Genomic DNA, 16531 nt, shown 5'->3' with positions numbered 1-16531 from the left:
CAGATCTCATAACAGATGGTTGTGAGCCACCATGTGATTGCTGGGAATTGAACTCAAGACCTCTGGAAGAGTAGCCAGTGCTCTTAACCTTTGAGCCATCTCTCCAGCCCCCCAGCTTTTTGTTCTTTTTAAGTAGGTACTTTGCTACTGAGCAAAGACAGAATAAAACAACTACCATTACACCTTGGTGACACACTGCCACATGGGATTTAGCCAGTTACACACTTGTGAAAGCAGTTGCTAGATCTTCCAAGTTAAGAAAGATCTATTCAGCTTTTATCATTAGGAATCTACCTAAGTCAGTATTTTTTTTTTTCTTTTTGAGGGGGGTGGGTCTCTGTGTAGCTTTGGAGCCTCTCCTGGAACTCACTCTGTAGACCAGGCTGGCCTTGAACTCAGAGATCCATCTTGCCTCTGCCTCCCAAGTGCTGGAATTAAAGGCATGTGCCACCACCACCCAGCAAGGTCCTGTTTCTTAATTGTTGCTCTTAGTGCTTGCACTAATGGTATTCTATTCAGAAAATCTTTTCCTGCACCAGTGAATTCAAGGCTATTTCTCCAAATGGTTTTTTATATCCTATAACTCACTCCATGAGTCTCTCAAACTCCTTAATTTTACAAAATGGTGGTTTTGACTTTTATTTCTTTTCTGTATCATCAAATACCTTCATTAGTTTTCTTTTCAGAAAACACTTATGTATCTTTTCAACATTCCCCAAAACTTTCTAAACATCTAATATTTTCAGTGTAAGATTTCCTTAGCACTGGCTTAGAGGGTAAATAAAGGTACTTGCCCCTAAGCCAGATGGCCTGAGTTCATGACCTCACATGGTAGAAGGAGAGAACAAACACCTAAGCTGTTCTCTGACCTCCATAGCTAGCATGCACACACCCAAGCACACACAAAATAACGGGGGGGGGGGCGCATCCACTCTTTGGTAATGTCCCCAAAGAATAACTTTAGAAACCCTATTCCTGTGGATTCCCTGCTTTTGAGTAAACTCAGTATTGAATGAGAGTTCAATGTTCCTATGAGTTCTATAATACACTGACTACACCAATTTCTTTTTATGGTATTTCCAGATCAGAAAACATGTATACCTTTCCAAAATATTGGTAATGTACAACTAGCCAAAGACTAGTCAAACTGAAGCAGTAAAATTACATTGCTACTTACCAGAAAAGTAAAATCAGCATCTGCTAGACCCTTCCCAACAATAAATAATACCTTAAATCTGCATGCAAATACTTAAAAAAAATCACTTATAAAGGAAAAACTAGAAAAGATTCCTTAAATACTTTTCAAAATCTTTTCAAGCATGCTACAAGACTATAACATTTTAAACCGACATGAGAATTCATTTAAAAAGTTGACATAATTTTGACCAAAAGCAGTTCAATGCCGCCTTTCTATACAATAGAACCTACAAATACACTCACACAAGAATGACCTAAAGCCATGAATATCAAGTCTATTAAGAATGTTTTAAAACAGTATGCTCTAAATTTTCAAACAATAATTTCACATGCATTTACAATGTATAAAATATGTTAGGTAGCAACTAGCATTGAAATCAGTCTATTAGTAAAGTAGCTTGGACTGACAGGCCAAACTAGTTCCCTCTTTACTCACCTACTCAAATGTTGAACATAATAGTTTTTTTTTTTTTTTTTTTAAAGGACAGTGTAAGATTCTAAGTTTTGTTTTCACACCCAGAAGACTAAAATGCCTTTGACCCCTCCCAATGTTTGTTACAAAATCCTGGCAAGTCATACACAGGTCCCTAAACAAATGTAATAATTTTATTTTAAATTATCAAATAATAAAAATCTACCAATTCTGAAAATCAACCAAGTAATTAGAATCATTAAAGTATAACAGTGACCTACTAGGACAAAAATTTTACTTTTATAACTTTTATTAACATACAGTCATCCTCAAGGGTCACACTTGAAAAATCTCTGAAACAAACTTCTAAGGCCATTTCCTAGTCTGTTTACACAACATTCCACAACCCCAGCCACTTTACAAAGGAAATTTTGCTTTAAAACTGATGGCTTCTATTTGAAAGAGGCTCTATTAACTCTAAAGTTTAATCAATTAAGATATCTTAGATTACCATAGATACTGTAATTGTTACATGCACAATGGATTCTGCTTTGGAAATCGGTTAAATGAATCACAGATTTCCTCTAAGATCCACAATCCCTAACACAAGAAAGGGTTTTTTGTTTTTTGTTTTTTAAATGGGCTAGACTCTCCAACAACTGAGTTGGGTGGAGGGGAGGACTTCCCCAGTACCATATACAATGAGGACATGAGGCCAAAGTGCCAGATCCCCAGGCTACCAAAATCTCCCAACACTTACTGGCTTCCAAGTATCACAAGACACATTTTCAAGGTAGAAAATATCAATTTAACCTTTAACCATTAAAATACTAGGATAATATTTAAGTTTGTTTTAATAAATTACATGTGGAAAAATTTTGATACTGTATGTTGTGTTGTTTTGAAATAGTTACAACATCTTTGAGGGGCTGATGAGCTGGCTCAATGCTGAAATGCCTCTTGCAGATCAGATCCCCAGAACCCACTGCACATGAGAGGTGAGGCTGTAATTCCAGTCTTGAAAAGCAGAGGCAGGGAGGGATCTCTGCTAGCCATTAGCAGGGCTAGCTACATCAGTGAGCTCTGGGTTCACTTAGAAACTCTGTCTCAAATTCTAAAGTGAAAGAATAATTGAGGGAAATTCTTGACACCAACTTGTAACACAATAAATAAAAGACCCAGAGACAGATATTGGGGTTCAAGCTTCAAGCTGAAGATCAGAAAAGCAAAGCAGCCAGCACTAGTCTCACTCTGCCTCAGAGTGAAAGGCGATCCTGGCTCCACCAAAACTCAGACTGCTGCCTCTCCTCAGCATGGCTGAAGAATCCTGATCTTCAATGTCTTCCTATCCTCAATGTGGCTGGAGAACGAATGCCAGCTCTGAGACCCTGTTCCTGTCTTAAATACCTCCCCAATGCTGGGATTAAAGGTGTATGATTCCAAGTGCTGGGGTCAAAGGCATGAGTTCTTCACTCTTGTAGGCTATGGTGGCCTTGAACTAACAGAGATCATCTACCTCTTCATCCCCAGTCCTGAAATTAAAGGTGTGTACCACCACTGTCTGATCTCTATAGCTTGAGGCTGACTTTGCTTTCTGAATCCTCGGGCAAGCTTTAATAAATCATAAATAATATATCACACCACACCAACTTTAAGGCCTCTCATACACACACACACACACACACACACACACACACACACACACACACACACACACACACACACACACACACACACAGAAAACTGAACAAAAATCTTTGATTTTTTTAGGCTATGTTAAAATTAGTACATGTAAGCCGGGCAGTGGTGGCGCACGCCTTTAATCCCAGCACTCGGGAGGCAGAGGCAGGCAGATCTCTGTGAGTTCGAGACCAGCCTGATCTACAAGAGCTAGTTCCAGGACAGCCTCCAAAGCCACAGAGAAACCCTGTCTCGGGAAAAAAAAAAAAAAAAAAAAATTAGTACATTTATGTTGGACCAGTACTTGGGAGGCTAAGACAAGAGTACTGCTGCAAGTTTGAGACCATCACAGGCTACACAGTGATACCCGTTTTCAAAATACCAGTAATGATGTTTAAACAAACTGTTAAGAGTTTAATGAATGCAATGCTGACCAAAAAGAAAGTTCTGAAACAGCTTGATCAAAACATGACAAGTAACCTGTCCTTGCTATAAAAGTAACCAAAATAGTTTAATAATCCACAGCCTACTATTAATACTTTCCCTTTACTTTCTTTATGGGCAAAGTTTGAACATCTAATTTTTTATTTTGACAATCAAACTTTGTCACTTTGATAAAATAATAAACATGAAATTTCAATTTCAGATATAGATTTCTTAAAGTGAAAGGAGTGGAATGGATAAAAGTAACTTCCATTGGTCTAAAAAGATAGGAGAGAGGACCAATGAGATGGCTCAGCAGCAAAGGCACTTGTTCACAAGCACGGTGATTGGAGTCCAACACCAGGAACACACATAAAAGTGGAGAACCAACCGCACAAAGGTATCCTCCGACCTGCACAGGTGCACACACACCCAAATAAAATACAAATAAAAAATTTGATAGGGAGGAAATGTCTTCAATATATCCGATGCAAGTACCCAAAAGCTTCATATAAAAATAAAGATGTTACAAAGAAAAAAGGAATGAATACCTGAATAATTTGTGGTCTGTAACTATAAAAACTGCTAAAATGCAAAGATCCTTTTTGAATATTATCTATGATGAAAGAAAATTAGAAATATAGTAACTGGGATACTCTTTGTGCAAAGAAATTAAACTAAGCATGTAATGTCAAGGTAAATGCTCTGTAAATTCCAACCGCAATTATATAAAATAGAATAAAAAAGATGTGCTTCAATAAAAATCTGTAATGTTCTCTATATTTTTGGTTTTGGTTTTGGTTTGTTTTAAATGCAATCTTATTTACCAATCCAGGCTAGCCTGGAACTTGCAATCTTCCTGCCTCTGCCACCTCCATGCCTAGCTTAATTATCCCCAGTTTTGCCACCTTGGTATGGCTACTATACATACATCAATGTAACAGAAATAGCACAGTCTCTGAGGACACATTCCATATTTTATTTACATTTCAAGACTAACTTTAATCTCAGAATCACATATCCATTCACCTATTTCCTTTTTGTTGACTTCACTTAAAACTTCTAAGTATGTTTTATTAAACAAAGACTGTAAACAAATATTTATCATGTCTGTTACATGTAACAAACAGGAACAGCTTTTAACAGAGATTCATCAATACCCAACATCTTTTTATTATAAATACAGGTATCAAAACAATCCTGAAGCAATTTTTGATGCTATAGTAGTCAGCACCCACATCCGCACCACTTCAAGAGTTAACACAATTGTGACTACTCATTATACCTGCTACTTTAAACAGTTCACTGCAGTCTAAGGATGATGGATAAAGCATGCCATTTCTGTTCTTCCTTCTTGAGACTTTACTTTTCAGAAAGACAAAGGTTTCCACTGCCATCTGAAACTCCTTTGCCATGCTTTTGTCTTGAAAACCTGAATTCAATTTTGAATATTTCAGGTTCATGTTTAAATGACAGTGCTTTAAGAAGAGAAAGAAAAATTGTGCTGCACTTCTGTTACCTGAAAACATAATAGGTGTACATATATTAAATATATTCTTACAACTGTCCGGATCATGTTTACCAGCTGGAATTCTTTTACTTAATGTGTGGGTATTTTGCATGGTGATATTTAATCAAGACATTAACATGAGTAGAAGGTTGTTGATTTAAGACAAGTTTGAGATCCACTAAAATCAGTTGTTGTATGTCTGTCCTTCTGGTGGCTGTGGAAGCTTCATATTTTCTTTGGACATCATTAGACGTCTTAGCTCTTGAAGTACAACTTTAATGCTATAGGAATTTTGCCATTTTGCTAACACTGGTATGCTTCGTGCATCCACCTGAGAGGGGAGGAAAAGACAGACAATTAACTACCAAACAAAGTACTGCAGAACCATAGCAGGACATGGTGGACCACAATCCCAGCAGAGAAAAGAAGATCACAAGGTCAGGCCAGCCTGGGCTAGATATAGAAATCGTATTTCACAGGAAACAAAATTAATAGTACTACTAATGTTGATAATGCACTACTATGTACCAATATTTTAAATATATTTTAACAAGAATGTTATACTATGAAATTTCAAATTTAAAATGTAGACTCTAAGGTTCAGAATTAGTATATTTTAAAATTACATATTTTAAAAATACTTTTAACAGAATTTTCTAAAATTTTGGATTTTTAAGTCTATTTTCTATATTTTACAATAAACATGTAGCAATCTTATTACCAGAATTACTACATGTATATAAATATTATATTAAATAACTACTTTGTAAACATTTATAAGTCCTTGTTAATGATTAACATGGGTAGAAAGTTGACTTAAGACAAACTTTAGATCTACTAACATTAGTCAGAACACTTTCTATTTCCAATAAAACCCAAGAGGAAGAAAAAAGTTAAACTACTTCTACTTGCAGATGACATGATCTTACAGACAACTGTAAGAGTAGCATTAAAGAAACTACTAGAGTATCTGGGCAGTGGTGGCACATGCCTTTAATCCCAGCACTCCAGAGGCAGAAACAGTAGGATTTCTGTGAGTTCAAAGCCAGCCTGATATACAAAATGAGTTCCATGATAGGCTTCAAAGCTACAGAAAAACCCTGCCTTGAAAAACCAAAATAAATGAATGAATGGGTAAAAGGATGGATGGATGAATGAATGGGTTGGTAGACAGACAGACAAATAAATAAGAGACTACTGGAGGCTAGGAATGGTGTTACACACCTTTAACCCCAGCATTCAGGAAGAGGCAGGCAGATCTCTGTTAGCTGGAGGCCAATCTAGCCTATACAGTGAGTTCCAGGCCAGCCAGGAATACACAACAAAACCCTGTCTCAATAACATGGGGAGAACAAGAAGGGGTAAGGGGCAGGAGAGGGAAGGAGAGAGGATGAGAAAGAGATAGAAGGGGGGTTAGACAACAGGAAAGGAGGAGGGAGAGAAGGGGGAAAGTGGGGAAGAAACTACTAAAGCTAGTAAGTTCATAGTATTCATGCTTTTAAAAAAGCTGCATCTCTGTACACCTGCAATAAAACTGAAAACTGAAGAAATTTACAAAAGTAGGGTGAAAAATAATAAGACATGTGCACCAGGAACTGAAATATTATTGATAGAAACAAAAAGCCTAAATATGTGTACATGGATCAGTGAGCAATGAGCTTGGCCAGCTGCTGACTTCTAGGTAGCTTGGTAAATGTGCAGGCTTGTCATGAAGCAACCACACCACATGACCTACCCACTCTCCTAAGCAGGCTCAGGCTTCTAAACAAGCCACTAATACCTACGGACATGAGCCAATTCCTCACCTATGCTGTACTTGTCTTCCTTGTAACACAGTAAGGCTTGACGAACGCAAGCCTAAGTGTTCAGTAAACAAAACCTGCAGGATGGCTGTGCAATTTCTGGAGAACAATGCAGCAGTATATACTGAGGATTTTAAATATTCACTAAGAGTTTTCCAGGAAAAAAATAGACAAAAATACTTAGATGACACATAAATTTTTTTGTCTCAAAGGTAATTTTATTAAAAAATCACATCTGAACTTTTATATATGAAAAACCATTAGTCATTTCTACTTTTAAGTTCTCAGGGTGCACACCCACTCATCAACAGTTTTTTATTAAATCATATGAGGAAGCTAAGGGCAGAAATGGGTACAAAGAATTAATCACCACCTCTGATTACCAACCAGTCCTAGCAAGAAAGGTATGTCAAGCTGGGTGGGCAATGGTGGTGCACACTTTTAATCCCAGCACTTAGACGGCAGAAGTAGGTGGATCTCTGTGAGTTCAAGACCAGCCTGGCCTGGTCTACAGAGTGAGTTCCAGGACAGGCTCCAAAGCTACAGAGAAACCCTGTCTCAAAAGAAAAAGGAAAAAAAAAAAAAAAAGGTATGTCAGCCAGCAATAGCCAGGCTGCCATTGTTTTGTTGTTGTTGTTGTTTTGTTCCCTGACCTCGCCGAGTCTGACACATGAAATTTTTTTAAGGGAAAAAAACCTTCAATGTGAATATCTTAATACAAATTTATTTACCCAATATAATACTATATGACCACTTTAAAAATAATTAAAATATCTTGTATGAAAAAAAAAAACAAGAAAGACTACTGGGAAGGAAGGAAGCCAATGAGAAGAGGAATGAAGAACAAGAGAGGAGATTAATAAAACCACTGGGGACTACCTAAAACATTAAGAGAGGGGAAAAAAAAGACTGCAAGATGAGGATTTTGGGAAAAAAAATTGAAGCGATGTATATTAAGATGGCTGTAAAGGGGCTGGAAAAATGGCTCAGAGGTTAAGAGCACTGGCTGCTCTTCCAGAGGTCCTGAGTTCAATTCCCAGCAACCACATGATGGCTCACAACCATCTGTAATGAGATCTGGTGCCCTCTTCTGGCCTTGCAGACACATGCAGGCAGAACACTGTATACATAATAAATAAATCTTAAAAAAAAAAAAAAAAAAAAAAAAAGATGGCTGTAAAGAAATAATTAGGTGACATTCTTGCCACTTGAATGTATTCAACTGTTCTTTTCCTAAATGTTCATCTCCCTCCCTTAACATCAACACTTGACTCTGCAATTAAAACCTTTTCTTAGTAAACTCTGCTTTACACCAGCTCATCCTAAAATTCTACTCTGTGACCCAAGTTGAGAATGTCAGGGAGATGGCTCGGTCAGTCAAGTGCTTACCAGGCAAGCTTAAGGACTTGAGTTCAATCGCTGACACTCAAGTCAAAAAGCTAGGCAGAGCAGTGTGCAGTTGTACCCCACCACAGGAGTGAACAGAGAGATGAAAGGCACTAGCCTAGCAAGCCCAATCAGCAAACCTGATTCAGTAAAAGGTTTAGAACAATTGAAGATGATGCCAAACAACCTCTGCTTCTGTGAACATGCATGTTCACACAACCACAACCAATCACCTCCCAAATGCTAAAACAGATGAGATTGCTCAACTCATCTGAGGAGTCTCTGAAAAGAAATTCTCAAGCGCACTGAGCTTTTTTAAAGATTTACTTTTTAAATTGTGAGAGAGCTGTGTGTGTGTGTGTGTGTGTGTGTATGTGTGTGTGTGTGTGTGTGTGTGTGTGTGTGTGTCTGGTGTCATGTGCCACGTACATGCATATAAATGCAGTGTCTTTGTAGTGTGGAAGAGAGCATCAGATCCTCTGGAACTGAAGTGACAGGCGGTTGTTGAGTAGGTCCTCTGGAAAAGCAACAGAGGGGGCATCAGAGAAGAAGGTATCTTAAACAAGAAAATACTTCCATAGGCTTGGCCTGGGGGCAAGCCTGTGGGATGTTTTCTTGTTTGATGATTGATGTGAGATGGCCCAACTCACTGTGGAGAATACACCTTGGCCTGGTGGTCCTAGGTGAAAGCAGGCTAAGAAGTAAATCAGTAAATGGCACTCCTCCATGACCTCTGTATTAGCCTCCAGCCTCCTGCCCTGACTTCCTTCAATAACGGATTGTGCTCCTGCCTCCAGACTCCTGCCCTGACAACCTCTGATGATGGACTGTGCTTCTGCCTCCCTCTGTTTGAGACTCTGCTCCAACTTCCCTCAGTGATAAACTGTGATATGAAACTGTAAGCTGAAATAAACCCTTAACTCTCCAAGCCACTTTTGCTCGGTATTTTTTTATTGTTTTTTTTTGTTTGTTTGTTTGTTTTTGTTTTGTTTTTTTCCGTTTTTTCGAGTCAGGGTTTCTCTGTGGCTTTTGGAGGCTGTCCTGAAACTAGCTCTTGTAGACCAGGCTGGTCTCGAACTCACAGAGATCCACCTGCCTCTGCCTCCCGAGTGCTGGGATTAAAGGGGTGCACCACCAATGCCCGGCTTTGCTCCGTGTTTTAACAGGGCACTAGAAACCTAACACTGGTTACCTTAGCACAACACTAACCTCCTATCTGCACTGTGGAAACAATGTTGGGAGTTTAGACATGCTCACTGTTGTACAAGTGTCTATGGACACATATAAAATAGAAAGAAGGAGAAGAAAGAAGAAGGAAAAAGAAGAAAGAAAGAAAGAAAGGAGGGAGGGAGGGAGGGAGGGAGGAAGGGAAGGAAGAAGGAAGGAAGGAAGGAAGGAAGGAAGGAAGGGAAGGAAGGAGGAAGGAAGGAAGGAAGGAAAGAAGGAAGGAAGGGAAGGAAGGAAGAAGGAAGGAAGGAAGGAAGGAAGGAAAGAAAGAAAGAAAGAAAGAAAGAAAGAAAGAAAGAAAGAAAGAAAGAAACCTAAGACAAAGCTCTTAATCACAGAGCCATCAATCTCAGCCCTTTATGCTGTGTCTCTTGAAGAGACTTTAACTTCCCTGGTGACCTGTATAGCAAAATTTTGAAGTAATTAAGAGTTTTCCTTAACTGCTGTTAGTTATTTGGCTTTATTCTTCCAGCTTATACGTAACTTCCAATCCTTTGTTTTGTTTTGTTTCTGGCCAAAGACTACCTTGTGTTTAGTAAGTATTCCCAGTGGAGAACTTAGGAATCCTCTTTTTCCACCATTTAAGTAAGGTGGAACAATCATGACTATTCAGGAGTATATCACTTTAAGGACTGATCCAATATCCTCAACCACTCTCTTGCCTGAGATTTGGGTTGAGGTGAACCAACTCTGGAGTGATTTCCACATGGGAAAAATTCACTCAGCAGCACATTCTGGATCCAAAACACATTAGGAATGGCCTCTGCTATGGCACAAGCTATGGAGCTATTACTTTTCCTCCTTAAGTACATTCTGTCACACTTGCAATCTCATGGATAGTGGACCCTGATCATCTCTTCCCCAATACATTTGCCACCTTGCTTTCATACCCTCAAACTTTTCTCCTGCTGAAACCCTCTCATTTCCACAACTGGCACCATCTCTTGACTAGCTTCAGAATTACCTAGGAGACAAACCTCTTGGTGTGGCTCTGAGAATTTCTGGATTGGGTCAAGAGAGATGGGAGACCTATTCAAATGTGGGTGGCACCATTCCATGGGCGGAAGCTCTGAGCTAAATAAAAAGAACAAATGGTGAACGCCAGCATTTATCTGTTTCCTGACTGCAATGTGACTAGCTGCCTTATGTTCAGGTTACCTATCTTGCTTGATCTTTTTCAAACTGTTGGCCAAAATAAAGCCTTCTTCCTCCCTTAAGTTGTCTGGTTAGTGTGGTACTTTGAATAAGGATGGCCTCCATAGGCTTGTAACAGTCAAATATTTAGTCACCACCAGTTAGTGGAACTGTTTGGAAAGGACTGGGAAGAATGGTCTTGTTGGAATAGGTGTGTGATGGGGGATGTCCTTCTGTATATATGTTTCTCTAAACACTGATTGGCCAATAGCCAGGCAGGAAATATAGGTGAGGCTACCAGACATGGAGAATTTGGGGGAGAGGATGTGGAAAGTGAGCAGCCAGAGGGACACCATGTAGCTGGACATTCTCCATTAAGTTAAGGCCATGTGGTAATACATAGATTAATAGTTATGGGTTAATAATTAATAGAGAGCTAGCCAGTAAGAAGCCTAAGCCATTGGCTAAACATATTGTAATTAATATAAGCCTCTGTGGGCTTATTTGGGGCTAAATGGCTGTGGGACCAGGTGGGACAGAACCTCTGTCTGCAGGTGTGGCCTTGTTGGAGGGGGTGTTTCACTGGGAGTGGGTTTTAACATTTCAAAGCCCATGCCAGTTTGTCTCTCTGCCTGCAGATCAGGATATAAAGTGCTCAGCTACTGTTCCAGCACCATGCTTGTCGGCTTCCCACCATGATAACCATGAACTAACCCACTAAAGCTGTTAGATAAGCCTTCAAATTAAATGCTTCTTTTCATAAGAGTTGCCTTGTCATGGCAACAGAACAGTAAGACAGGAATTGAAGGGTGGGGTGCTTCTAAAATTTACAGTCTATAGGGTTTTATTTTGTGTATCTAGTATTTTAAACACTATTACCAAAATAGGCAATATGCTTTGTTTACTCAAAAAGCTCAACCCATGGATAACTGAGGTAATACAAACAAGGCAGTAAATGTCTACTTCTAGCAAGGAACCCAGTATGCATGCATCTCAATTGGAAATATAACATAGGACAGTAATGCAGTAGTGTAGAATTCATTTAGAGTATCCTGAGTTTTACTTTTCTTCTTCTCCCCACCCCTTTTCTTTTAGATACACAAGAATATGCAGAATATAACTTAACTTCTTAATGATGTTTAGGTTAATCAATATCCTTAACACATGAACTTTTGATGATATTTCTAGTAAGTTCTATCTTTACTTTTACCTTTACCTTTACCTTTACCATTACAAGTCCAAGTTTAGGATTAAGGATTGCTTACTATCAGATCAACTACTACAGATCAGTAGCCTAAGTGGTGGAGGGGGAGGGAATGGTATGCTAAACCTAAACAAAAGCCACAAAAGTTGGGGAATAACCTAGCCTATTTTTATGTATGACTGTGGATATGCACATAGTGTGTTTACATATGTATAGTTCTTAAAACTAGCTTATGATTCATGTAAGAAAACACTCAACCCAAATTTTTTTTAGCTCATGTTTTGTTTTTGCACAGGTCTCATGTGGTCCAGGCTAGTTTTAAACTTGCTATGTAGGTGAGGATACTTTGAATTCCATGAACTGCCTCTATCTCCAAGTGCTAGGATTATAGGTATCTGCCACCACACACTAAGCTTAAATACTTTTGTTTAATATGTGTGTGAGAGAGAAAGAGCTTTAGAGCACTAACAGTGTACACGTAAGGAAGGACAACTTTCAGTCCTAGGCTCTGTTACTTCTGCTGCTGTGCTGGTTATGGACGACCCTAGTCTCCTGCTCCCAATATGCCTTAGGAATGCTGGGATCACAGATCTGAGCCACCACGTTTTTTTTTTTTTTTTTTTTTTTTTTTTTTTTAATGTGGGTTCCAGGGTCATTGGTATTGAGCATCAATTGCTTTTAGCTATTGAGTCATCTCACTGCCCATTCCCTCACTCCCCTCAAATTTTAAGCAAGGTAATTCAAATTTGTCAATAGGAAAATAACAGGATGTCCCCAGAACACAAATATTTTACCTGTGCTTATTTTTACAATTGTTAGATACTAAAATAAAATGTCCAATGTTTTGTTTAAAATTCAGCTACATGGGTTTTTTTTTTAATTACTTAGTAGAAAAAATAGTATTTTTCTCGATTTTAAGTAGGGGCTAGAGAGATGCTCAGCAGATACGAGTTATTGGTTGTTTTTAGAGAAAACCAGGATTCAATTCCTACTGTAAGAAATATTAAATATTAGTCTTCTCTGTTATATACTGAAAAACTTAAGTTTATAAACAGGAATTCAAATCTTTTTATATCTCCCATCACTAAGAAAATATTTTAATGTCCCCATATACACACCTGATAAAAATCTTTATTCATACAAAGGCGCTGCTGCATTCTCAGTGACTTAAGCAGCCTATTCCTTCCATTTCCTTCATTTCCTTTGCTCCAATTCTAATTAGTCAGCCATGCTTTGAAGCACTGGGATGAGTATGTAACTTTTCCCTTCATTACTGGTATTTTTGTAAGTTTCTATGAAGAACACAAGTTGTTTTTGTTTTTTGTCTTTAATTGAAACAAATGGATCAAAAGGCAAGGTTTCCAAAGCTGACTGACTTTCTTCCTTGGCCACTTCCTGGCTGAGCTTCAGTAAATGAAACTGAAAGTAAAATAAGAGTTTTCCTTGGGGAACAAAATATGCTTTAGGGCCACTGCTGTTAAAAGCAGGTCCACAGAGTCAATATCAGTCACATCCTATGCTTATGAAAACTAAGACCAATAGCCCAAATTTTATGACTAGGTGCACTCCTACCCCAAAAATTTGAACTAGGATTTTGTCCATCTTTTCATTTTATTTTTTTCAGTAATATTCTAATGTTTTATAAAAGTACAGACACCACAGATTACAACAAAATAAGTAAACCAATGAAGACCATGATGAACAGCACAGTCTTAGGGTTCAACAGAGCACTCGCTCGAGGCCAAGCCTGTCAACCTGAGTTTGACTGCAGAAAACTATATGGTAAGAAGAAAAATCTGACTCCTTTTAGCTGTCCTCTTGACTGTGACACAGGTGTGCATTCATACACCACACACACACACACACACACACACACACACACACACACACACACACACAAATAGATGCAAAAAGTTTTAACACTCATTGCAGCAAACTTTTCAGTGAAAACTTAAAATAACCTAATTGTTCAGCAAGTGGTACAAAGAATTTTAAGCACTAAAAATAAGAAATCTAATTTTTATAGTTCAGTATGAAGTATCTCAAATCGGCATGTTCGTAATGAACAAGGTGAAATGTGTAAATGGCATGTAGGCTTGCAAAGTGTGAACACAGTAGCATGCACAGAAAATGACACCTGCTAAATTGAAGAGAAGGCTACAGCTTGGGCCAAAGGACTGTAAAGCACAAATAATATGAATTAGGTTTTGGCCTGATGCTCTACTTGCCTGCAACTTCTGGCCAGCCATTTTATAAAAAATTCACAATTTTGGTTTTAAAATTTGTTTTTAAATTCAAACAAAACAATAGTGGTTATTATCCTGGCTACTTGCTCTGTAAAGATTGTGTGAAGCAGGAAATATGGCACATCTGGGGAGGATCCCACTGAGGAAGGAGAGACCTGACTCCCAGAAAATTGTCCTCTGACTTCCACATGAGCATACACCCCTTTGGTTAATTTTTATAAACTTAACAAACTAGAGCCATCTGGGAAGAAGGAATCTCAACTGAGGAATTGCCTCCACCAGACAGTCTGTGGGGCATTTTCTTAATTGCTCATTGATGAAGTACACTGTGGGCAGTGTATTCTTGGGCAAAGTTGGCCTGGTCTATGTAAGAAAGTTAGCTGAGCAAGCAGGAAGAGATGAGCCAGTAAAGAGTAGTCTTCCATGGTTCTGCTCCTTCCCTGGTTTCTCCCAGTGATGAATTGTTTCCTGGAAGTGTAAAATGAAATCAAACCCTCTCCTCCCCAAGGAGGCGGACTTGTGACACAATGATAATACAACTCTGGCTCCAAAGGTAGGTTAGGCCAGCAAGGACTGCTATCTACTGAGCCTTCACCTTTGTACCAATTAGCCAACCTCCTCAGATGTGCAGTCAAGCACCCACCAATGGGATAAGACAAGAATAAAAGATGAAAAACATCTTGCCCATGTATGCTTGCTAGCAAGGTTTGGGTTCTCGTGTACCATTTATGTAGAAAAAGATGGCATTGCCCAGCTACTTTTGCTCTGTTCACACTTTGTGCAACACCAAAATTATTCTTTGTTTTTAACAGTATTAGCATAAACTTGTAACTTTTAATAATAGAAGAAAAGAGAGGGGGAGGGAGAATGGGTGTGTACATACATAAAATACTGGTGGGAAGAGGGAACACAGATACAGATGAAGTAACAAGAATACACAAGTCAAGAACACTGACAGTCTTACTTCTCAGGAGGGACAAAGCTCATCCTACTATGCTGATGCTACTTTGCTCTCTAACATATACACCACATTGAGAGTACTCTCAACATGGCACTTTAAGAACATGAGTCCAAAATCCTATGAACCTAGCCATCAATCTCCTCACATTAGAAAGTCAGCTACCCTACTAATTAATAGGGGCCAGGACAGCTTATTCTTTTTGTTATCCACTTTAATGTGTCAACCATGCTTAGCCATGAATAATCAAACAGACAAACTTGTTCCTCAAAGAAAAGCATACTTCATGAATATTCATCCTTTTAATCTCAAAAAAAACAAAACAATTTAGCTCTAAAGAAAGAACAGTAAATCATTTCATCAAGCAAAGATTTGTTCAAACTAATGTTATTGATGCAATTAATAAAATTCTAAGAAAAATGTTACTTTTTGATACCTGAAGATATTAAGGATAGGCCTGGTGGCTTAATGCTTACATTCCTAGCACTCAGAAGGCTGAAGCAGAATTGATTCAAGTTCCAGGCTAGCCTGGAGCTAGCTACAGTGTGACACTGAATCTTGAAGAGATTGGAGGGGAGTGGAAGAAAATGAAAAACAACCTTGGTGACACAGCCAACTATGTACAGTCCAGGATGCACTCAAACTCCCAATCCCCTGCCTCTACCTCCTGAATGACAAACTTTAGTCTTTCAAATGAACAAAACTGTTCCAAACTCCTGCCTAAGTATTATATGCTATATAAAAATAAAAGTATTACCATAACTTACCATTCCACTGGAATTATTGATTCCATTCATATTAATTTTTGTTACAAATCTAACTGATGGAGGAGCTTCTGGGTATTTAGATCCACATTCTACTTTCAGGCTATATATTCTGTTTTCATAGTTTGTCTGGAAGGATAGGGAAAAGAAGGGATAATTATAATGACAAAAACTAAAATACTGCCCAACTGTTAATAAAGAAAAAATGTAATATGAATATACTTGTTATGATGATGTTTGTGATTGTATACAAATTTCTGTACAATGATATTTAAACTATATAGTTAGGAAAAGTGCACCAAGCATACTTAAAGTACAGTATGAAACTAAACTAATCCCATCAAGTGGAATCACAATAATCAGAACTTACTTTTTGTGACACAATGGTGCCAATAACAAATCAGAAAGAAAAGCCAACTTAAATTTAGATTTTAATTTAAAAAAAAAAAAGGGTATACTGAAAGGACAAGTATGTGGCTTGTATCCCCCATACATAAAGGTTTCACCAGCCAAAACAATCTCACTGGTTTCTATTATTTCAGTAATACTAGCAATACCTCTTTTTATTCTCACATGGATTTTCTGGGT

At 38.2% G+C, this 16531-nt stretch overlaps 1 protein-coding gene across 2 annotated transcripts in view; it reads right to left on the bottom strand.

Moving 5' to 3' along the window:
* Positions 1-4669: 4669 nt before the first annotated feature.
* The window catches only part of Ube2v2 (ubiquitin conjugating enzyme E2 V2), a 29554-nt gene continuing 17692 nt past the window's right edge, over positions 4670-16531 (bottom strand). For both annotated transcript variants that reach the window (XM_027413437.2, XM_027413438.2), the window contains exons 3-4: positions 15947-16072; positions 4670-5553 (exon numbers count right to left, since the gene is read on the bottom strand). In XM_027413437.2, coding sequence (XP_027269238.1) covers positions 5407-5553; positions 15947-16072 — 273 coding nt within the window. In that variant the 3' untranslated portion in view covers positions 4670-5406. The remainder of the gene's footprint in view (positions 5554-15946; positions 16073-16531) is intronic.

The sequence above is a fragment of the Cricetulus griseus genome, chromosome 4, assembly GCF_003668045.3.
Source record: "Cricetulus griseus strain 17A/GY chromosome 4, alternate assembly CriGri-PICRH-1.0, whole genome shotgun sequence".
Lineage (NCBI taxonomy): Eukaryota > Metazoa > Chordata > Mammalia > Rodentia > Cricetidae > Cricetulus > Cricetulus griseus.
Note: the sequence above shows the minus strand (reverse complement) of the source record. Positions and strands in the feature narration are given on the sequence as shown.